This window comes from Mus caroli, chromosome 14, assembly GCF_900094665.2.
Source record: "Mus caroli chromosome 14, CAROLI_EIJ_v1.1, whole genome shotgun sequence".
NCBI classification, from domain to species: Eukaryota; Metazoa; Chordata; class Mammalia; order Rodentia; family Muridae; genus Mus; species Mus caroli.
The window spans coordinates 93,729,548-93,747,404 of NC_034583.1; the positions used below are offsets into that span (position 1 = coordinate 93,729,548).

The 17,857-nt window shown below is 42.3% G+C and overlaps 1 protein-coding gene across 2 annotated transcripts in view; it reads left to right on the forward strand.

Annotated features, from left to right (window-relative positions):
* Slain1 (SLAIN motif family member 1) overlaps positions 1-17,857 on the forward strand; it is a 58,592-nt gene that overhangs the window by 24,309 nt on the left and 16,426 nt on the right. Inside the window, exons 3-5 of one of the 2 annotated variants that reach the window (XM_029468693.1) lie at positions 12,453-12,602; positions 13,879-14,028; positions 16,290-16,631. In XM_029468693.1, the coding sequence (XP_029324553.1) occupies positions 12,453-12,602; positions 13,879-14,028; positions 16,290-16,631 (642 nt within the window). The remainder of the gene's footprint in view (positions 1-12,452; positions 12,603-13,878; positions 14,029-16,289; positions 16,632-17,857) is intronic. The other variant, XM_021182133.2, reaches the window with a different exon arrangement.

Genomic DNA, 17,857 nt, shown 5'->3' on the forward strand with positions numbered 1-17,857 from the left:
TTGCAATCCCACCAACAATGGAGGAGTGTTCCTCTTTCTCCACATCCTCGCCAGCATCTGCTGTCACCTGAATTTTTGATCTTAGCCATTCTGACCATATTTTCCTTATTCATTGATTCTACTGTTTGGGACATCTAGGTCTTTTCTGATTTCTGCATATCACTAATAGAGCAGCAGTGAACATGGTTGAGCAAATGTCTCTTTGGGTATGTGCCCAAGAGTGGTATAACAAGATCTTGAGATAGAGTGAGTTCCATCTTCCTGAGGACCTGTCATGCTGGTTTCCATAGTGGCCATACTTGAGTCATGTGCTTTCTTGATTATCTAGTTTCCTGAGGGCTTTTTTGTTTGTTTGGTTGGTTTTTTGTTTGTTTTGTTTTTAATATCTTTTGGATGTTAGCCTTCTCTCCATTATGTAGTTGATAAGAATCTTTTTCTGTTCCATAGGTTGCTGCTTTGTCTGATTGATGGTGTCCTTTGCCTTACAGAACTGTCCCAGTTTCACAAGGTCCCCATTTATTAGTTGTTGATCTTCGTGCCTGTGCTAACACCCTTCTGTTCAGAAAACCTTTCCTGTGCCAGTGAGTTCAAGGCTGTTTCCCTCTTGATCTTCTATCGAATTTAGTGTGTCTGGTTTTATGTGGACATCTTTGACCTATTTGAAGTAGTGTTTTGTTCAAGGTGATAAGTATGCATCCATTTGGGTCTTCTACATCAGTGTTTCTCAACCTGTGGGTCACAACCCCTTTGGCAAACTTCTATCTCTAAAAATATCTGCATTACAATTCATAACAGCAAATTTGTTACAAAGTAGCAACCAAAATACTTTTATGGCTGGGGTCACCACAGATGTATTTAAGAGTCAAAGCATTAGGAAGGTTGAGAACCACTGGGCTACATGCAGCCATTCAGTTTGACCAACATCATTTGTTGAAGATACTGTCTTTTTTTCCCCAGTGTGTATTTCTGACCTCATTATCAAAACTCGGGTGTCCCTAGGTGTGTGGATTTATGTGTGGGTCTTTTTTGCTCCAGCACCATGCAGGTGCCTGCTAGAGCTCTGTAATTGGGGCTGGTGGTACTTCCTGCAGTTGGTCTCTTTTTCCTTTTCTTTTCTTTCTTTCTTTCTTTTTTTTTAAGCTATCTTGATTTTTATTGTGTTTCTAGATGAAGGTGAAAATTGCCCTTTCAAGATCTGTGAAGAAATGTATTGGAATTTTTATGGAGATTGTATTGAATCTGTAGATTGCTTTCGGTAATTCTTATTATGTTAATCCCACGGATCTATAAGCATGGGAGATCTTTCTATCTTCTGATATCTTTTATTTTATTTCTTTCTTTAATGTCTTGAAGTTTTTAATCACACAAATCTTTCACTAGCTTTGGCTAGGGTTACACCAAGATATTTTATATTATTTGAGGCTATTGTGAAGGATTTTTTTTTCCTACCTCAGAAATCTTTGTATATAGGAAAGCTACTAATTCTTGTGAGGTAATTTTGTACCCAGCTACGTTGCTGAAGATTTTTATCAGCTGTAGGTGTTTCCTGATGGAATTCATAGGGTTCCATACTCTAATATCACCTGCAAATTATGACTTTTTGATTTCTCCCTTTCTAATTTGTATTTCCTTGATCATCTTCAGGCGTCTTATCTCTCTAGCTAAGATTTCAGGTGTTGTATGAAATGGGTATGGGGGAGTAGACAGCCTTGTCCTGTTCCTGGTTTTAGTGGAATTGCCTTGAGTTTCCCTCTGTTTAAGTTGATGTTGACTATGAGCTTGCATGGCCCTCGTATCTATCCCTAATCTCTCTGAGATATTAATCGTGTGCTGAATTTTATCGAAAGCCTTCTGTGCACCTAATGAGATGATCATATGTTCTTTGTCTTTCAGTTTGTCTTTAGAGTGTGTTACATTTATCAATATACGTATGTTGAACCATCTGGGCATTTCTAGGTTGAATCCCACTTGACAGTGGTCTAGCGTGGTCTGTGATCTTTTTGATGTGTTCTTGGATTTGATTTTCAAGTATTTTATTGCGTATTTCTGCATCTTTGCTCATAAGAAAAATTAGTCTGTAACTCTTTGCTGGGTCTTTGTGTGGTTAGGGTATCAGAGTAACTGTGGCCTCATAAAATGAGTTAGGAAATGTTCTTTCTGTTTCTGTTTTGTGGGATAATTTGAGGAGTATTGGCATTAACTTTTCTTTGTCCGGTAGAATTCTGTGCTAAAGCTACCTGGCCTGGGCTCTTTTAAATGGGAGACTTTTAATGACTGATTCTACTGTGGTTTGCAGTTTGCTTAAATTGCTTACCTGATCTTGGTTTAAGTTTGGTAAGTGGTATCTATTGAGACAATTATCCATTTCTTTTTGATTTCCCAATTTTATGAAGTAGTGATTTTAAAAGGATGCCCTTCTGATTCTCTGATTTCCTAGGTGTCTGTTGTTATGCCCCCTTTTCACCTTTGGTTTTGTTAATCTGGATAGTCTCTCTCTGAGTTTCCGTTATTTTGTCTACCTTGATTTTTCTCAAAGAACTCTGTTTTATTGAGTCTCTGTATGCTTTCTTTTGATTCTATATTTTTGATTTCATCTGAGTTTGACTATTTCTAGCGGTCTACTCCTTCTGGGTGTTTCTTTTGTTCTAGAGTTTTCAGGTGTGCTGTTAAGTGCTAGTGTGAGGTTTCTCTAGCTTTTAATGTAGTCACTTGGTGCTATGAACTTGCTTCTTAGAACTGCTTTCATAGTGTCCCATAAGTTTGGGCTTTTTAAAAGGAAATTAATTAGTTATTTTAATTAATTTAAGAATTATTAATTTTTTAAAAATAATAAAATTATTAAATTTTGTTTTATGAAAATAATTTTTTAACTCTAGAAAGTTTATAATTTCTTAATTTCTGTCTTGACCCATTTTTTGTTCATTAGAGAGCAATTCAGATTAAATGGGTTTGTAAGCTTTCTATTGTTTATTTGTTCATATCAGCTTTAACCCATGGTGATTTGATAGGATGCAGGGAGTTATTTCAGTATTCGTGTATCTATTGAGACTTTCCTTTGAGTCTAAGTATGTTGCCAGTTGTGGAGAAAGAGCAAAGATGGTCTATTCTTTTGTGTTTGGGTGACATGTTCTATAAATGCCAGCTAGGTCCTTTTGGTTAATAATGTCTGTTAGCTCCAACATTTCTCTGTTTAGTTTCTGTCTGGATGACCTGTCTGTTGGTGAGAATGGGGTCTTGATGTCTCCCACAATCAATGTATGAGGAGACATCAATGTCAATCAATGCCAGTTGTGATTTAAGTGGTAATAGTGTTTCTTTTACAAACTCGGGTGCCCTGTGTTTGGGCTCTAGATTGTTAAGAATTGAAATACCATGTTGGTGGACTTTTTCTTTGATGAGTAAGTATGCAGTGTTCTTCCTTATCTTTCCTGAGTAACTGGTTAGAAATCTATTATTAAAATGGCCACACAAGCCTGTTTCTTAAGTCCATTTGTTTGGAATATCTTTTTCCAACCCTATACCTGAAGTGATGCCTATTGTGTTATGGTTGTGTTTCTTGGATCCAGCAGCAGGATGGATCCTGATTTTGAATCTATTCTGTCAGTCTATGTCTTTTTATCGGGAAATTGAGACTGTTGGTCTTGAGAGTTTTCTATGACGGATGATTGATTCCTGTCATTTTGTTGTTGGTGGTGGTGTGTGTGTGTGTGTGTGTATGAGAGAGAGAGAGAGAGAGTGTATGTTTATGTATGTGTGAATGTGTGTAAGTGCGTGTGGTGTGGTGTGTGTGTAGGCGTGTGTGTGTATGGGAGTGTGTGTGTGTGAGTGTGTGGTGTATGTATGTGTGTGTGTGAGAGAGTGAGAATGTGTATGAGTGTGTGTGTGTTTGTGTGTGTGTCAAGGAGTTGTGTGTGTGGGAGTGTGTGTGTGTGTGAGTATGTATGTGTATATGTGCTTCCCTTCTTGTGATGCTACTAGTCTGGAATTGTTCTCAATTTTTCTTGAGATGTAGTTAACTTCTTTAGGTTGGACTTTATCTTTTAGCACCTTCTGTAAGGCTGGATTTGTAAGTAGATATTGCTTAACTTGGGTTTTATTATGAAATGTCTTATATTCTCCATCTATTGTAAGTGAAACCTTTTCTGGTTATATTAGTCTGGGCTGCCATTGTGGTTGTCCTCTCAGAATCTTCAGCACATTTGTTCAGGGCATTTTGGCTTTTATTCTCCACTGGGAAGTCAGGTGTCATTCTAATGTGTCTGCCTTTATACATTACTTGGTCTTTTTCCCTTGCATCTTTTAGTATTCTTTCTTTGTTCTGTACATTTAGTGTTTTGGTTATGTACTGAAGCGACTTTCTTTTCTGGTCCAGTCTGTTCGGTGTTCTGCATGCTTCTTATAATTTGATCGGGATCTACTTCTTTGGGTTAGTGAAATCTTCTATATTTCGGTTAAGAATATTTTCTGGACCTTTGGGCTGGCCGCCTTCTCCTTTCTCTAGCCCTAATGTTTTTAGATCTGGTCTTTTCATAGTCCCAGATTTTCTGGAGGTTCTGTGCCAGGAGTTTTTAAGATCTAACTTTTTTTTTTTTTTGACCATTGTATTGTGTGTTAAAATGTCTGAGACTCTCTTTCATCTCTTATTTTCTGACAGTGGCGCTTGCTTCTGTGGTTCCTGTTTGAGCTCCTAATTATTTTTTTTTCCAGATTTCCCTCAGCTTGGGATTTCTCTATTGATTTTATTTCCACTTTTAGGCCTTGGATTGCCTTTATTCATTTTCTCTTTAAATACTTGCATCATGTTCATAAAGGGTGTTTTTAAGGTCTTTATTATTGAGTGCCTGCTGTGGTGGAGTTGCTGGGCTCTAACAGAGACATGCTGTCCTGGCTATTCATTCATTGTGTTCTTACAATGGCATCTAGGCGTCTGGGATTGGCCAGATTGAGATTCTAGGTGCTGATATCTAGGCTTCTCTTTGTTGGGTGGGGGTTTTGTTTGTTGGTTTCTGTTTCCTCTCTCATTTTTAGCAGAATGTGGTGGCTGTATGTTGTCTATAGCAACGGGGTCCTGATAGGTCTGGGCACTTCGGGTTCCAGGTAAAATGTGGTTCTGGGACCTGAGACTTGGGGATGAACTGGGAGCTGTGGGGGTCTTTACTGGATTAAGGAAAACTGGCTGGCAGGATCTGGTAGTTACTCCCCTGGGAATGGGATCAGGAGTGAGGAGAGGGCCCTGTGGAAGGTCTGCTGGAGAGCTGGGGATGAGACTAGGGGTTGGTCTTGGAGAAATGGTGGGAGGTGTGAACTCTGTCGTCAGCCTACAGGCTTCTCTTCCACAGGTAGCCTGGGTTCCCAAGGGAGTGCTTGCTGCAGGTGGCGCCTGGGAGAGCCACACTGGATATTAGGAGGGTAAGAGCTGTGTAGTCTACTGGAATTGGAGGCAAGGAGGAAGGGGCGTCTATGACAAGTGTTCTGCTGCAGAGCCATGGATGAGACTGGGGATTGGACTTGGAGAAATGGAGGCAGGTGTGAGGATCTGCAGTTCGTCTACTTGCTTCCCTGGGTGGAGTCAGCCCTCACTGTTACTCTGAGGATCTGACTTACGAAATACTGTCTCTCCCAGTGCATGGCTTTGAAGATGGATATTGTAAAGCTGTTAGTGTGCTAGTTGTGGCGTTAGCAAAACTGGATGTGTTTGGCTTTGGTGGGTATGGCCATGAACAAAGAATGCCTTTCAAATTTTTAAATGGTTGAAGAAAATCAAAAGAATATGTCATAGCCCGTGAGTATGCTACTAGATTCACCTTTCACTGTGTGCGTGGGAAGTTTCTCTTTCACATAGCCTCGTTTATGTATATATTATCTGGGTTGTTCTTGTAATCTCAGAAGTAGCTATGACTCCAACCTTAAGGCCAGCAAATCTGAAGTATTTATTAGTTGGTGCTTTCTAAAAAACTAAAAAATAAAGGGGGGGGGCACTGGCCGTTTGTTGTCATCTGTGATAAGGAGTCCTCTTTAGCCCACTGTGTGACTGTCCTTACTTTTACCTGAAGTCATAGTGGGGTTATCTTCTATCACTTGCATTCGTTTTGTTTCTCTTATGGATTTTGACAATTCCATTAGCAACATGTCCACCAATTATCAGCTGTTTAAACTTGAGCCCATAAGACAAAAAACTCGAAGGTAATTATAAGACAGACACTTGATAACATCTTCAGATGTCTCACTGATATTTACATATTAAGATTAATCTTGAGATATGCTGAACCACATTTTCTAAACAATCTCTTTACTTTTCCATGGTTAGCTGCTTTTTTCCTGTTGTTGTTGTTGCTTATTTTTATTTTCCATGGCAGTCATTCCTGACTGTTGTTACTGTGCATTGGGTTAGGAGTGTAGTCAGTGCAGAGGGCTTGCTTAGTGTGTGCAAGGGCCTTGATTCAGTCCCCAGCACTGACAACTAGACCATTGCTGTGAGAAACCCTTTATGCCAGACTCTGCCTTCTTACAATATTTATTGCTCTCTAGTTTACACATAACAGGTCCTTATGACCCACGTTCATCTCCTGGGAGCTCCTTTCCTAGTTCCCAAGGCTCCTTTCCGAGGCTGTGCCCGCTTCCCCTCCCTGTCTGCCATGCCTCTGGTTAGCAGGTTTGCCTTCCTTCCCTCTACAATGCTCCCCTTCTTCCACAGTCTCTGTGAGCCGTAGATGCACTTGCTCCTCCTGCACACCACCCCTTCCCTCATCCCTGAGGCCCCCCTGCCCCCAGCTCATACATCTCCTCACTTTTGGTAAGCAAGTGCTCCTTAAAGACTTTTTCCTTCATCTCCTATCTGCTCCATCTCTTTGGAGCAGTGTCTCTGGCTTGCTTTGTAATTTGTATTCGCTGGGGTCTGAGTTGCCCTGGCCTTTTCCTAGTTCTCCTCTGCCACATCCCTCTGACAGTGGCTATAGCTCCTATGCAGACCATTCCCTACTATTCTCTTGTCTTGCTTTATTGTGTGTTTGTCTTATATCCGTCTTTTCTTTGAGCCTCTTCCTCCTTCAAGGTGGCCTTTCTCAGGTTCCTTGACTGATTCTCCATACATTCTTTCCTCTTACCACGTTTCCCCGTTGGTTTCCATGGAATTCATGATAATTCCTCTGCCTCAGCCTCTCAAGTTCTTGGATTATAAAATCTTGACTCCAAATATCCATTTTTTAAAAAGATTTATTTATTTTATTTATATGAGTACACTGTAGCTGTCTTCAGGCACACCAGAAGAGGGCATTGATCCCATTACAGATGGCTGTGAGCCACCATGTGGTTGCTGGGAATTGAACTCAGGACCTCTGGAAGAGCAGTCAGTGCTCTTAACCACTGAGCCATCTCTCCAGCCCTCCAAATATCCATTCTTAATTAGCCTTCCCTTAAATCCCTTGTCTTTTTGTCTATGTCTTTCCCCTTCACCTAGCACCTGTTTGTTGTACCTTTCTGTGTCTGTCTGCTGTCCACTCCTGAGTGCTAAGTCTGTACTAGGAGCCTGTCCTACACCATCTCAGCCGAGCTCAGCGTTGGTTTTGGCATGTGCATCTTGTGTTCTTTGTTTGAGTGGGCGGTGTGACTGCGTTCGTCTTTCTCCACTCCCATGTTCCCTGGGTGGTAGATGTCTCCACCTCAGCCCAGATGATAGCTTATTGTGTCCATCTGACCAGATGTTCTGAGCATGCTTTAGTGAGGACTGTGTCTTCCTAAATCTGCCGGGAAGCCTCCCCAATTGTCCTCCTGGCCATCAGTCTGTGTGTCTTTAGTTCATCTGCATGGCTGTCGTCCTAAGATACAGATCTAACTGTGCCTCTCTGTCTGTCAGAATCCAACCGTGTGTATATACAGTGTACGAGTCAGTGTCGTCAGGGACTCCCCAGTTCTACCAGTGTGTTTCTCAGCTGAGGCCTAAATGGACACTTGTCACTCAAGGCTGCTCTTTTATGCCTTTGCACCTCTGCTGCTGTTCTCTATCCCAGAAGGGCATTTTGCCACACAAAGGCTCCTCCACTGCCAAGGGTCCTTTTAAACGTCATGCCTTCTGTTGGAAACTCTCCTCCCCGTGTGAGCTTCATTCCGACTGTGCTCCTCACACTGCTCCACTGTGCTTCCTGCCAGGCCTTACTTCCCTGCCTGCCTGCCTGCCTCTCTTCTGCCATAGCTGCTATTTAGAAACTGGAGTGGGAAGGAGGGCGAGCGTTCCCCATTTTTTATTCATCTCAGTGGCTGTGGCATCCGGTACTCTACAGTGTGATAGTGGGTGCCTGCTCAAGTGAGGGGAGAAGTGATTTTTCAAAGGCGGGGGAAGCATACGGGCCCAGCAGGCTTCCCAGCATGGGAGGGAGCAGGGGAACCTCCTGTGTGTTTCTGTGAGGAGGATTCAGTCGCCACTGGAGACTGACCTTCAGTGCTTTCTGTATCTCTTGGCAAATACTGAATGGCTCTGGATGGGTTTTGTAAATAGTGATGGTCTGAGATATTCTGTAGCTTTTCTTTCATTTCTTTTCCTTCCTCCCCACAACCCCGTCTGTCTCTGTCTCTCTATCTCTGTCTCTCCTCTCTCTCCAGAATTGCACAGGCCATTTGCATACAGATATTGAAGTGACACTTGGCCAGCCCCACAAGGCTAAACTGTAGAAGACTGAGGGAGAATACATTTTAGGTAGTCAAGAAGAGAAGCCATGAGCAAGAGTCACAAGATCATGACTTATTTAGAAAGTGGGTCTGTGTAAACTTTGAGGAGCCAGTGCTAGGCTCTTTTAGAAAGCCTGTTTGAACAGGATCATTCTGCCCTTCTGGGGTGACACTGACTCTAGGTCACCTGATTTCTCTGAGGGTGCTTAGGAGACGAGTGGGTTAGGATTTGACATAGTGTCTGCGTGCTACAGCTTTGCCTTGTATGTGTGAGTGTAGTAAGAAGGCAGAAAGATAAACTGGAGGTTAGAAATGTGAAGTGGTACTGACAGAGTTTCCTAGAAAGATCAAAGCTCTGTCCTCCCTGGCTACTCCACCTGACTAAACAGCACAGAGGCTGTGCGACCGAAGCAGCGTGCCTATAAGGATCGAAGGTCTGGGCCCTTTTGGAGATTTTAGAAGATGTTTGTTTTTCAAGACTGAGGAAGCCTGCTTGCGTTTTTGTGCGGTTTACTGTCAACTGGCTGGAGTTTTCATTTTAACTGTGTGCCCCAGAATTCTTCAGTGACTCCCCTCTAGCTAATTTTTACAGGTTGGTTTTCCCAGTCACAGATCTTCACCAGTAGTAATATAAAAATCATTAGCTGTGGTGGGGGTGGGGTCACAAGATGAATCCTGATGAATTCAGTGAGTTCGTTGTTTCTTAGGAGTGTGGGGGAGTGTTCTACAGGCATGCTTCTTTCACTGACCCTATTACTGGCTTGAAATGTCTAATTATATTCACCTTTGTCTTCAAAGACACTATGCTGAACACTGTTATCTTAAGTTTAAGGGACTGGATAAAATAGTGTAGCTGTCAGAGTAGGAACGGTAGGCTGGTTTTAAAGTAAGTAGACATTAGTTTAACATGTTTCACATTGTGTGTACTGCCTTCAGCTCGGATCCCAAGTGGCTAAAAGGCATCTAGGAAGGAGGTCATCTGCACATGAGCACACAGTATGAGCGCAGTGGTTTATAGAATACTTGGCCGCATTAGTTGTTTTCTTACGTTGTTCTTTATGTGATGTGGGAGTCTGGGATTGTGTACCAGGTGTGTGAAGCTGTGGAAACCTGAAGAGAGCGTCAGACCCCTTGGAGCTGAGGTGGTGGTTGTGAGCCACCGGTGTCGGGGCTGGGAACGAAGCTCAGGCCTGCACCACCTCTCTAGCCCCGTATTTCTTGTGTTTTTAACTCTGTTTCATGCAGAACTGACCTCCGAGGATGTCACTGAGATTTTAATTAGATCAGGCTTCTCTTTCATGTGAATTAGATCATATTGATTCTTCAGTTTGCCTTTGATATTATGCAGAGACATATACTCAGTAAAATTTGAATATTCCCTATTGTGTGTGTGTGTGTGTGAGTATAGGCAAAGCTGATTGATGGACTGTCCGTTTTTCTGGGAATTTCTCTGTCATCCATCCACACAATAACTGCGGCATGGGCTGCAGAAGCTGGAAGTTTTTTTCTGAAAACAATAACTGCCTGATTTCTTCCCAGGATTGTCTTAGTGTGATCCTTGGAGGGACTTATGTAGGATTTTTCTTTTTTCTTGTATGTATGAGAAGGTATAAAACAACTTCACTAATATTTATTTTAAATTTGAAAACTTAAAGATGCACAGAAAACTCAGGAAAAAGCGCACTTCATGTCACCTTCAGGAGTTCCCACAACGAATCCTTTCGTAGAATAGGAGTGAAGGAAAATCATTGGAGAGGAGCCAATGCCGTCTCTGCCTCGGGAAGGTTGTCTTCCTCCTCCTGGGGTCATTTTGGGCATCTTTGAGAATCAAACAAGTTAACATCTTTGTATTAAGAAAGTCCACTCTGCTAGCTGGGTACGACGGCAGACATTTGTAACTCCAGCACTTTGGCCAGAGAAATAGGACCAGGAGTTCAAGGCCAGCATGTCCTGTGAGAAAGACCTTGTCTCAAAAGAACAAACAAAAACAAACTCCAAAATAAACAAATCAGCCAAATGAAACTGCCCCTTTAACTGTCCTGTGTTGTTTGTTCTTTAGGAAGTTGTTTCTGTCGTGGATCCTTAGCTCCACAGAAAGGAATGGAGAGGAAATGCCCCCTCCTCCTCTTGCCCCCTCCCCTTCTCCTCCACAGCAGAGCCGTGGGCATTAATAGAGCAACATTGTTTTGTGAGATTGCCTTTATAATAACTCTCCTCCCTCTGCCTAAATACCCAGCTCCTTTCTGAAGAACAATGTAGTGTTCTTTCTTGCAATAGATGCTATCTGTCCCTAGTTGTGATCTTGCTGTCATAGCTGCGATAACTGTGCCATTGTGCAGGAAGGCTGGGCTACTGTAGTTATTGTGTAGAATAATGGATGCTGTTTACTTGTGATGTGTTGTCCCCCTGCATCTGCAGATGAGAACACGAAGTCATTGTAATTGGCCTGGCGCAAGATCAAACTCATATAAAATATCATTGTCTGTCCACCAAGTTAGCAGTCACAAAGGACTATTGACTTTATTTTCTGTACACAGAATTTGTAATGACAGATACCCTGCAAATGAGATTGAAGGTAGTAAGAGCAACCACCTTGTGTGTGTGTGTGTGTGTGTTAACTGCAATTTCATGGTATATTGGGGGTGGGATGGGGTCAAGTTCTGAGAGTCCATGTCTGCTCCGACCCAGTAAGAACTGATGAAGCACAGACATACAAGTAGAATAAAGGACTCACAAGACTTGTGTCAATTAGGAACCAGACCTCATGACAGCGTCTCCCAGGCAACCTGAGGATTCTGAATACAGTTGCTTGGCTGGCTTCCCTCACCTCTAGAGGAAGTCAAGTCATATTTACGTGGCTGAAATAGTACTCATCTCTTAAGACGCTGGACGGAGGCGGAAACAATTCTGCTCTTTTAAATGAACTTAGTGGGATTTTCAAGGATCCAGCTTGACTGCCCATATTCTCCATGCTCCCCATCCCAGGGGCCACTTCACACACTTCTCGGTGGTGGGCGAATGCCCCTTAGCAGGCACCGTAGAAAGGCCCTGGATGTATTTCAGGGTTGGTCTTGTCTTTTAAGAGTGAATTTGTTTAATTTGTGTGAGTGTTTTTCCTGTGTGTATATGCATGCGTCCCGTGCGCATGCCTGGTGCCCATGTTCCGTGCGCATGCCTGTTGCTCACAGAGCTCCGAACCTCATCCAGAACTGGAGTTCTGAATAGTTGTGAGCCGCCGTGCAGAACCACGGGGTCTCTGCAAGAGCGACAAGCGCTCCTAACTGCTCCCATCTCTAAAGATTTATCTATATAAAAGTTTTTGATCAGTATGTTCTGAAATTAACTGCATTGAAAGTAGACCAAGTAATATTTAGGGCTCTGAATGTTTACTATTAAGAACATGTCCTTAAACTTTTAGAAATTTCAAGTTTTCTTGTTTTTTCCCCCTTTGATATTGTTTTATGTGACCACAAAACACTTAATCTTTACTCAGAAATAGAAAATACTTGAATAGAAATAGAAAATAACGCAGAAGGCTGAATTTCCCCTTTTATATTGCATTTAATCAGAATGAGGCAGACTTGCTATTTCTCAGTAGTTGTGTGAATGGGGCCCAACTCATAAGTGGCTTGTGTTTACATATTCTCCTTAAATAAATGGAAGTCAGTTAATGTATGAAAAGTTGCTTTGTTTTCCTTTCTTGAAAAAAAAAAAAGTCTCCTCTTCCCCCTCTGATGAACCAGCATCTGCCTGTGTAGCGCTAACTGCTGCTGTTTTTGCTTCCGTGACAGCGAGCCGATGGCGGAGTCTCTTCTCTTCACCTGCCTCCCTGGCTTTCCCTTATAGCCCTGTTGCAAGACTCAGCCCTTATAGCAATGGCGTTAGTACTCCCAGCTCCTCTAAAACCTCCAACAAAGCAATACTAACACCTGAAAGAACAGGTAATATTTCAATTCCTGACCAGCTGCTTGCTTTGCTACTTAGCCATGAAACGCGACACACTTGTCCATCTGCCGCGGGAAAGCCTGAGGGTGACCTAGTGTCTAATCGGTTATGCTGCACGCTTCCTCTGTGTACGGAAAGCGCATGCGTCCGTGTGCTCGTTCACTGCTTGGCTAGGTTGTGTTTGGTAGATTGCCCTCTCTAGCGAAAGCGCACACGTAGGTACGCGTTTCCGAATGCTTGACGTGGATGGGATCTGAGTTGAGGTATTTCCTTACTGATTTCAAGATTACACGACTTTGCCGGGCATGGTGGCGCACGCCTTTGATCCCAGTGCTCGGGAGGCAGAGGCAGGCGGATTTCTGAGTTCGAGGCCAGCCTGGTCTACAAAGTGAGTTCCAGGACAGCCAGGGCTATACAGAGAAACCCTGTCTCGAAAAACAAACAAACAAACAAAAAGATTACACGACTTTATGTCATTTTCTAGAGTTTGTGTTTTCTCTTAGGTTTTTGAATCCAGGCCTCAGCAGGAGCAATGTTGGATCTTTATGAGATTAGAGTCTCTTCACCATTGCCTTTTTTTGTCTCAGCATTGGTGTGAATCCATCGAAATAACATTTGAAAAGTTGCTCTTTCATTCGGCTCCTTTCCTCTTTGGTTCCTTTAGATTATCCCACTGACTATTTTTCCCTGGGGATCAGCAAGCCTCCTGTGATAGTTCACTGGTCACAATTATGAAGTTGTATATGATTTTATATAAATGTTTCTTTTATGCATGCCATTTACCATTTATGATACTACTATGTCTGCCCACTAAACATGGACTGGGTTAAATTTAATTGTGAAATATATAATCAGTTATTACCAGAGACAGTCATCTGATTATCAATTAAAAGTATACATATATGCATATATTATATGTACATGTATGCATTTATATACATATAAATTTTGTATGCACAGTTTTCTTAGCATATGTGTGTGTGTATCCTCAAACACTGCTCCCTTAGATTTTGGCACTAATTTTTTAGTAAGCAGTATCGAATAATTTTGCTTTCATTCTAGAAGTTGGATTTGAAAAAAAAAAAAGAAAACAATAAATTGTTTTATACTTATAATTTATAAACAAGTAAAGATAAATTTATTGTTTTGTCAAATGGTGTCATGTCAGTCTTTTGTGACATGTAAACAAGGAAAACGCCACTTGTATATGAGTTATAACACATGTCTACTTATGATTTCCGTAAATAATAATGTATTTCCTCTGTGTTTTAGGTTATACCTCCAGGGGCTCTCCACTTAGTCCGCAGTCATCCATCGACAGTGAGCTGAGTACCTCGGAGTTGGAGGACGACTCTATATCCATGGGATATAAATTACAGGACCTTACTGATGTTCAGATCATGGCTCGTCTGCAAGAAGAGAGTATGTTCTTTTTCATTGAGGGACGCCAGGTTCCCCACTTAGACAATAAATGCTGGAGAGTCATGAACCTTTCCCAGGGAGTAGGCAGACAAGTGGATTCTTCGTTTCGTATCAGCTTCCTTTGTAGTTGGAAGAGATACATGTTCCTTAAGTGCTGAAGAACATTGTAGGGGTTAGGTTAGGCCAACTCTCAGCATCATTGATCGATGGAGATTGTAGGCATTCCAGAACATTCTGCTCATAACAGCAGGTTAAAAACGGACACACAAAGGTTCTCAGCATCCTTTATTTGCAATAGCTTGTATCTGTTACTTTTCTGTTGTTGTGGTAAAACATCAGATGCACAGACGGCTTAAGGAAAAATTAGTTTATTTTGCTCATGGTTCCAGAGGGTGAGAGTCCATTATGACATGGTGGAGGATGGCAGCCAGCAGCAGGCATGGTGAGAGGGGAAGGAAGCTGAGAGATCACACCTTTAACAGCAAATGGGAAACAGGAGAGTGAACCAGAAGGAGGGCCAGGCTATGAACTCTCAAGGCCTGTAGCTAGTGCTGTACTTCCCTCAGCAGGGCTCAAAGCTCCTAAATGTCTCTAGACAGCGCCCTCAACTGGAGACCAAGTGCTCAATTGCAGGAGCCTATGGAGGGTATTTCTCATTTAGACCATCACCTTCTAGCTGGAGTGTGTTTAGATGCTGTTTGGTAGCGAAGGCTTAAGAAAATGTGGAATATCCATATCCTAGAGTGTTACTCCCCAGTAAGCAGGAACACCTGATTATTGACAGGTCACCAGGGGGGGCTCTAGGGAATCACAAGAGAGTGCAGTGTAACTATTTCTGTAACCTTTTGAAATGATAGGCCTTGGGAAGTGTAGGGCAGATTGGTGGGTGGGGGCGGGGCTGAAGGACCTAGAAGGAAAATGGTGGCAGATGGACTTTGAACAGGATACTACAAAGGGTTTTGTGGTGTAGAGATTCTTGGTATTGTGAGTGGCATACAGGCATGCAGCTAGTACAATAATTATAAGAAAGTTAATATTGACCTGTACATACATAAGTATATGAAAAAATCTGTATAAAATGGGTAGATTATAACACTGTTGATATCCTAATTTTATTACTCTAATAAAAAATTTGCAGAACTGTTGGAAACTGGGTGAGGTCCTTGAATTACTTCCTAGGGCTTTGTGGGGGCCCATAGTAATCTTTAAAAACATCAGTAAAAATGCATTCCTATGCTCCAGGCTGAGTGACTGTGGAAGATCACTGGAACTGCAGCAGTTTATGGAGTCATCTTTGTGTGAGGCACTTCAGAGGCATTGATATCGAGGGTGCAGTAAGGTGTGCATTGCAGCACTGGGTAAAGCTTGTTTAGGGTTTATCTCTTCAGGCCAGCATAGAGGAAACTTAAACACACCAATTTCCTCATTTTAGAATTACTCAAGAGCCCTGTGAAACACATGGTGATACTTATGCAGGGTTTAATAAGATACATGGTGAAGAGCAAGGCGGTTACTTTGTATCATTAACTGTGAATTTAAGTGCTTTGCTTAGCCCAAAATGTGGAAAAAGATTGGACTCATATTTAGATATTAAGTAGCCAGGAAGAGACGACTTTAAAAATTGGCTACGGGCAATGTTAGGAATAAAACACTGCATCATAACAACTTCATAATAATGGAAAACAAAGACAGTGTGACTGTCTATGGGGTGGATGCTGTTGAGGATGGTGAGGATGGCCTAAAGCTCCTGAAGCGTTGAAGCATCGTGGTGCTCTGAAGAAATTATAGCTAGTAACATAAAAGAAAGTGAGAGATGACCTTGTTTGAAAATATTCGCTCCTCAGGTTTTAAGCTTTCTTTTTAGCCCTGGACATCAGTAGAGGGAGCAGGTACCTTACTGCATCAGGGATTTGGTTTTTGTAATTCCTTTGGCTCACAGGAATTTGTAGTTATAGTGATTATTTCTTTCTAAACTCTGTCTTCCTAACTGTATTCAAACCTGAAAAAGGATAATTTGGACATTTTTATAGGTAACGATTTCTGGAGCCATAGTAGATAGGTCTGATCTTCACAACCATGGGGATATAGTTTTTTCAAAATTGTCTGACCTAACATTAGATATGTGACTGGTAGATAAATGTGAGGTTTTTTTTGTTTGTATTGGGGGTTATTTAATGTCCTTAAACAAAATGTTGTGTCCTTGTTTGAGTGACTTATTGCCATTTTAAAATAAAAATGTCAAGTACTGTGTGTTTCACTAGGTCTCAGGCAAGACTACGCTTCCACATCAGCATCAGTGTCCAGAAACAGTTCCAGTGTGTCCCTGAGTTCAGGGAAAAAGGGGACATGCAGTGATCAAGAGTATGATCGATACAGCCTGGAGGACGAGGAAGAGTTTGACCATCTGCCGCCACCCCAGCCCCGTCTTCCGAGGTGTTCACCTTTCCAAAGAGGGATCCCCCACTCACAGACTTTCTCCAGCATCCGGGATTGCAGGAGGAGCCCCAGTACCCAGTATTTCCCCTCAAATAACTTCCAGCAGCCACAGTATTATTCACCTCAAGCCCAGACTCCAGACCAGCAACCAAATAGGACCAATGGAGGTAGGTTATGCTTCCAGCCAGTGAGGCCGGTCTAGGCTTATCCTCCTCATGCCCTTGTCAGTTTGGTCTAAATTTACATCTAACGTTGACTACCTCCTACCCTACCTATGTCTCAGCTTATAGATTTCCGACTTCAGGAAAACTGCCATGATGATCCTGTCTCAGAATGGTCTTTTGTGTACTTGTGTGTGTTCATGCGCACACATACACACACACACACACACACACACACACACACACACACACACACACGCAGAAGATGGCCTCACACCTGTGCTGCATGCATTGTACTGACTGAGCCACCTCTCCGCCCCTTAATGTGGGAATCTTTATGTTGCTGTTTGTCCAGCGTGAGGTGGCTGTATGTATTGGGCAGGCTGGAGGCTTCCTGGCTGAGCTCCATGTGGTTAAAGACCCCTTATTGCCCTCACAGCCTCAATAACCTGTCACTGTGGGGTTTGGGCTTAGAGCGTCCACAGTGAAGATTTGGGAGCCTGCTGCTCTTGCACCTTCAGATTTAGGAGGGGTTTGGGGAAGCATGTGTCTAATTCCCAACTTCAAATTGATAGCCACAGAGCAGTAGGATGAGGGAGACAGCTGCTCCATGTTTGAAGGAGAAACTGGTTGTTAATTCATGTCAGTGTGGTGGGTTATAATTCTCCTTCACATTATTTACTGTTCTCTTCCTCGTATCCTGAGAAATTAGAGTCTGGCTGTTTGGAACTACCGAGAGAACAATTGGGTAGCACTCCAAGGCTGGTGTGCGTTTGTTTGTGTTGCTGATCAGCCAGAACCTCCATGTAGAACCTAGAAAAGTGGAAAAAACTACTTGGCTATTTTGGACTTACATAGTTAGAGCCTTTAATTATTAAATCATACCATTTCTCAAAGTCTGTAAGTAGGCAAATAGTTCTTTAAAATGTCAGTAGGGTGAATTGGATTAGTGATCAAACATTCCTAATTTTCACCTTTCCTTCCTCCGTACTTGAATTATTACTGCAGACTAGAAGTTCATTTGAAAATATTGAAAGCACTATATTCCCAATATTTCTGTTAACACACTCAGATTTTAACTTGAGAGTGTTGGCTAAAGCAAGTCTTAGCAGCTAATATCTCAGAGCTCCTACTGCCAGGAAGATGGCACTACATTCTCCATGCCTGTGCTTACTGGGTGGTGTGGCATCATGTCGCAGCTGGAAGGTGGGCACCTGGGCATGTTACCTGAA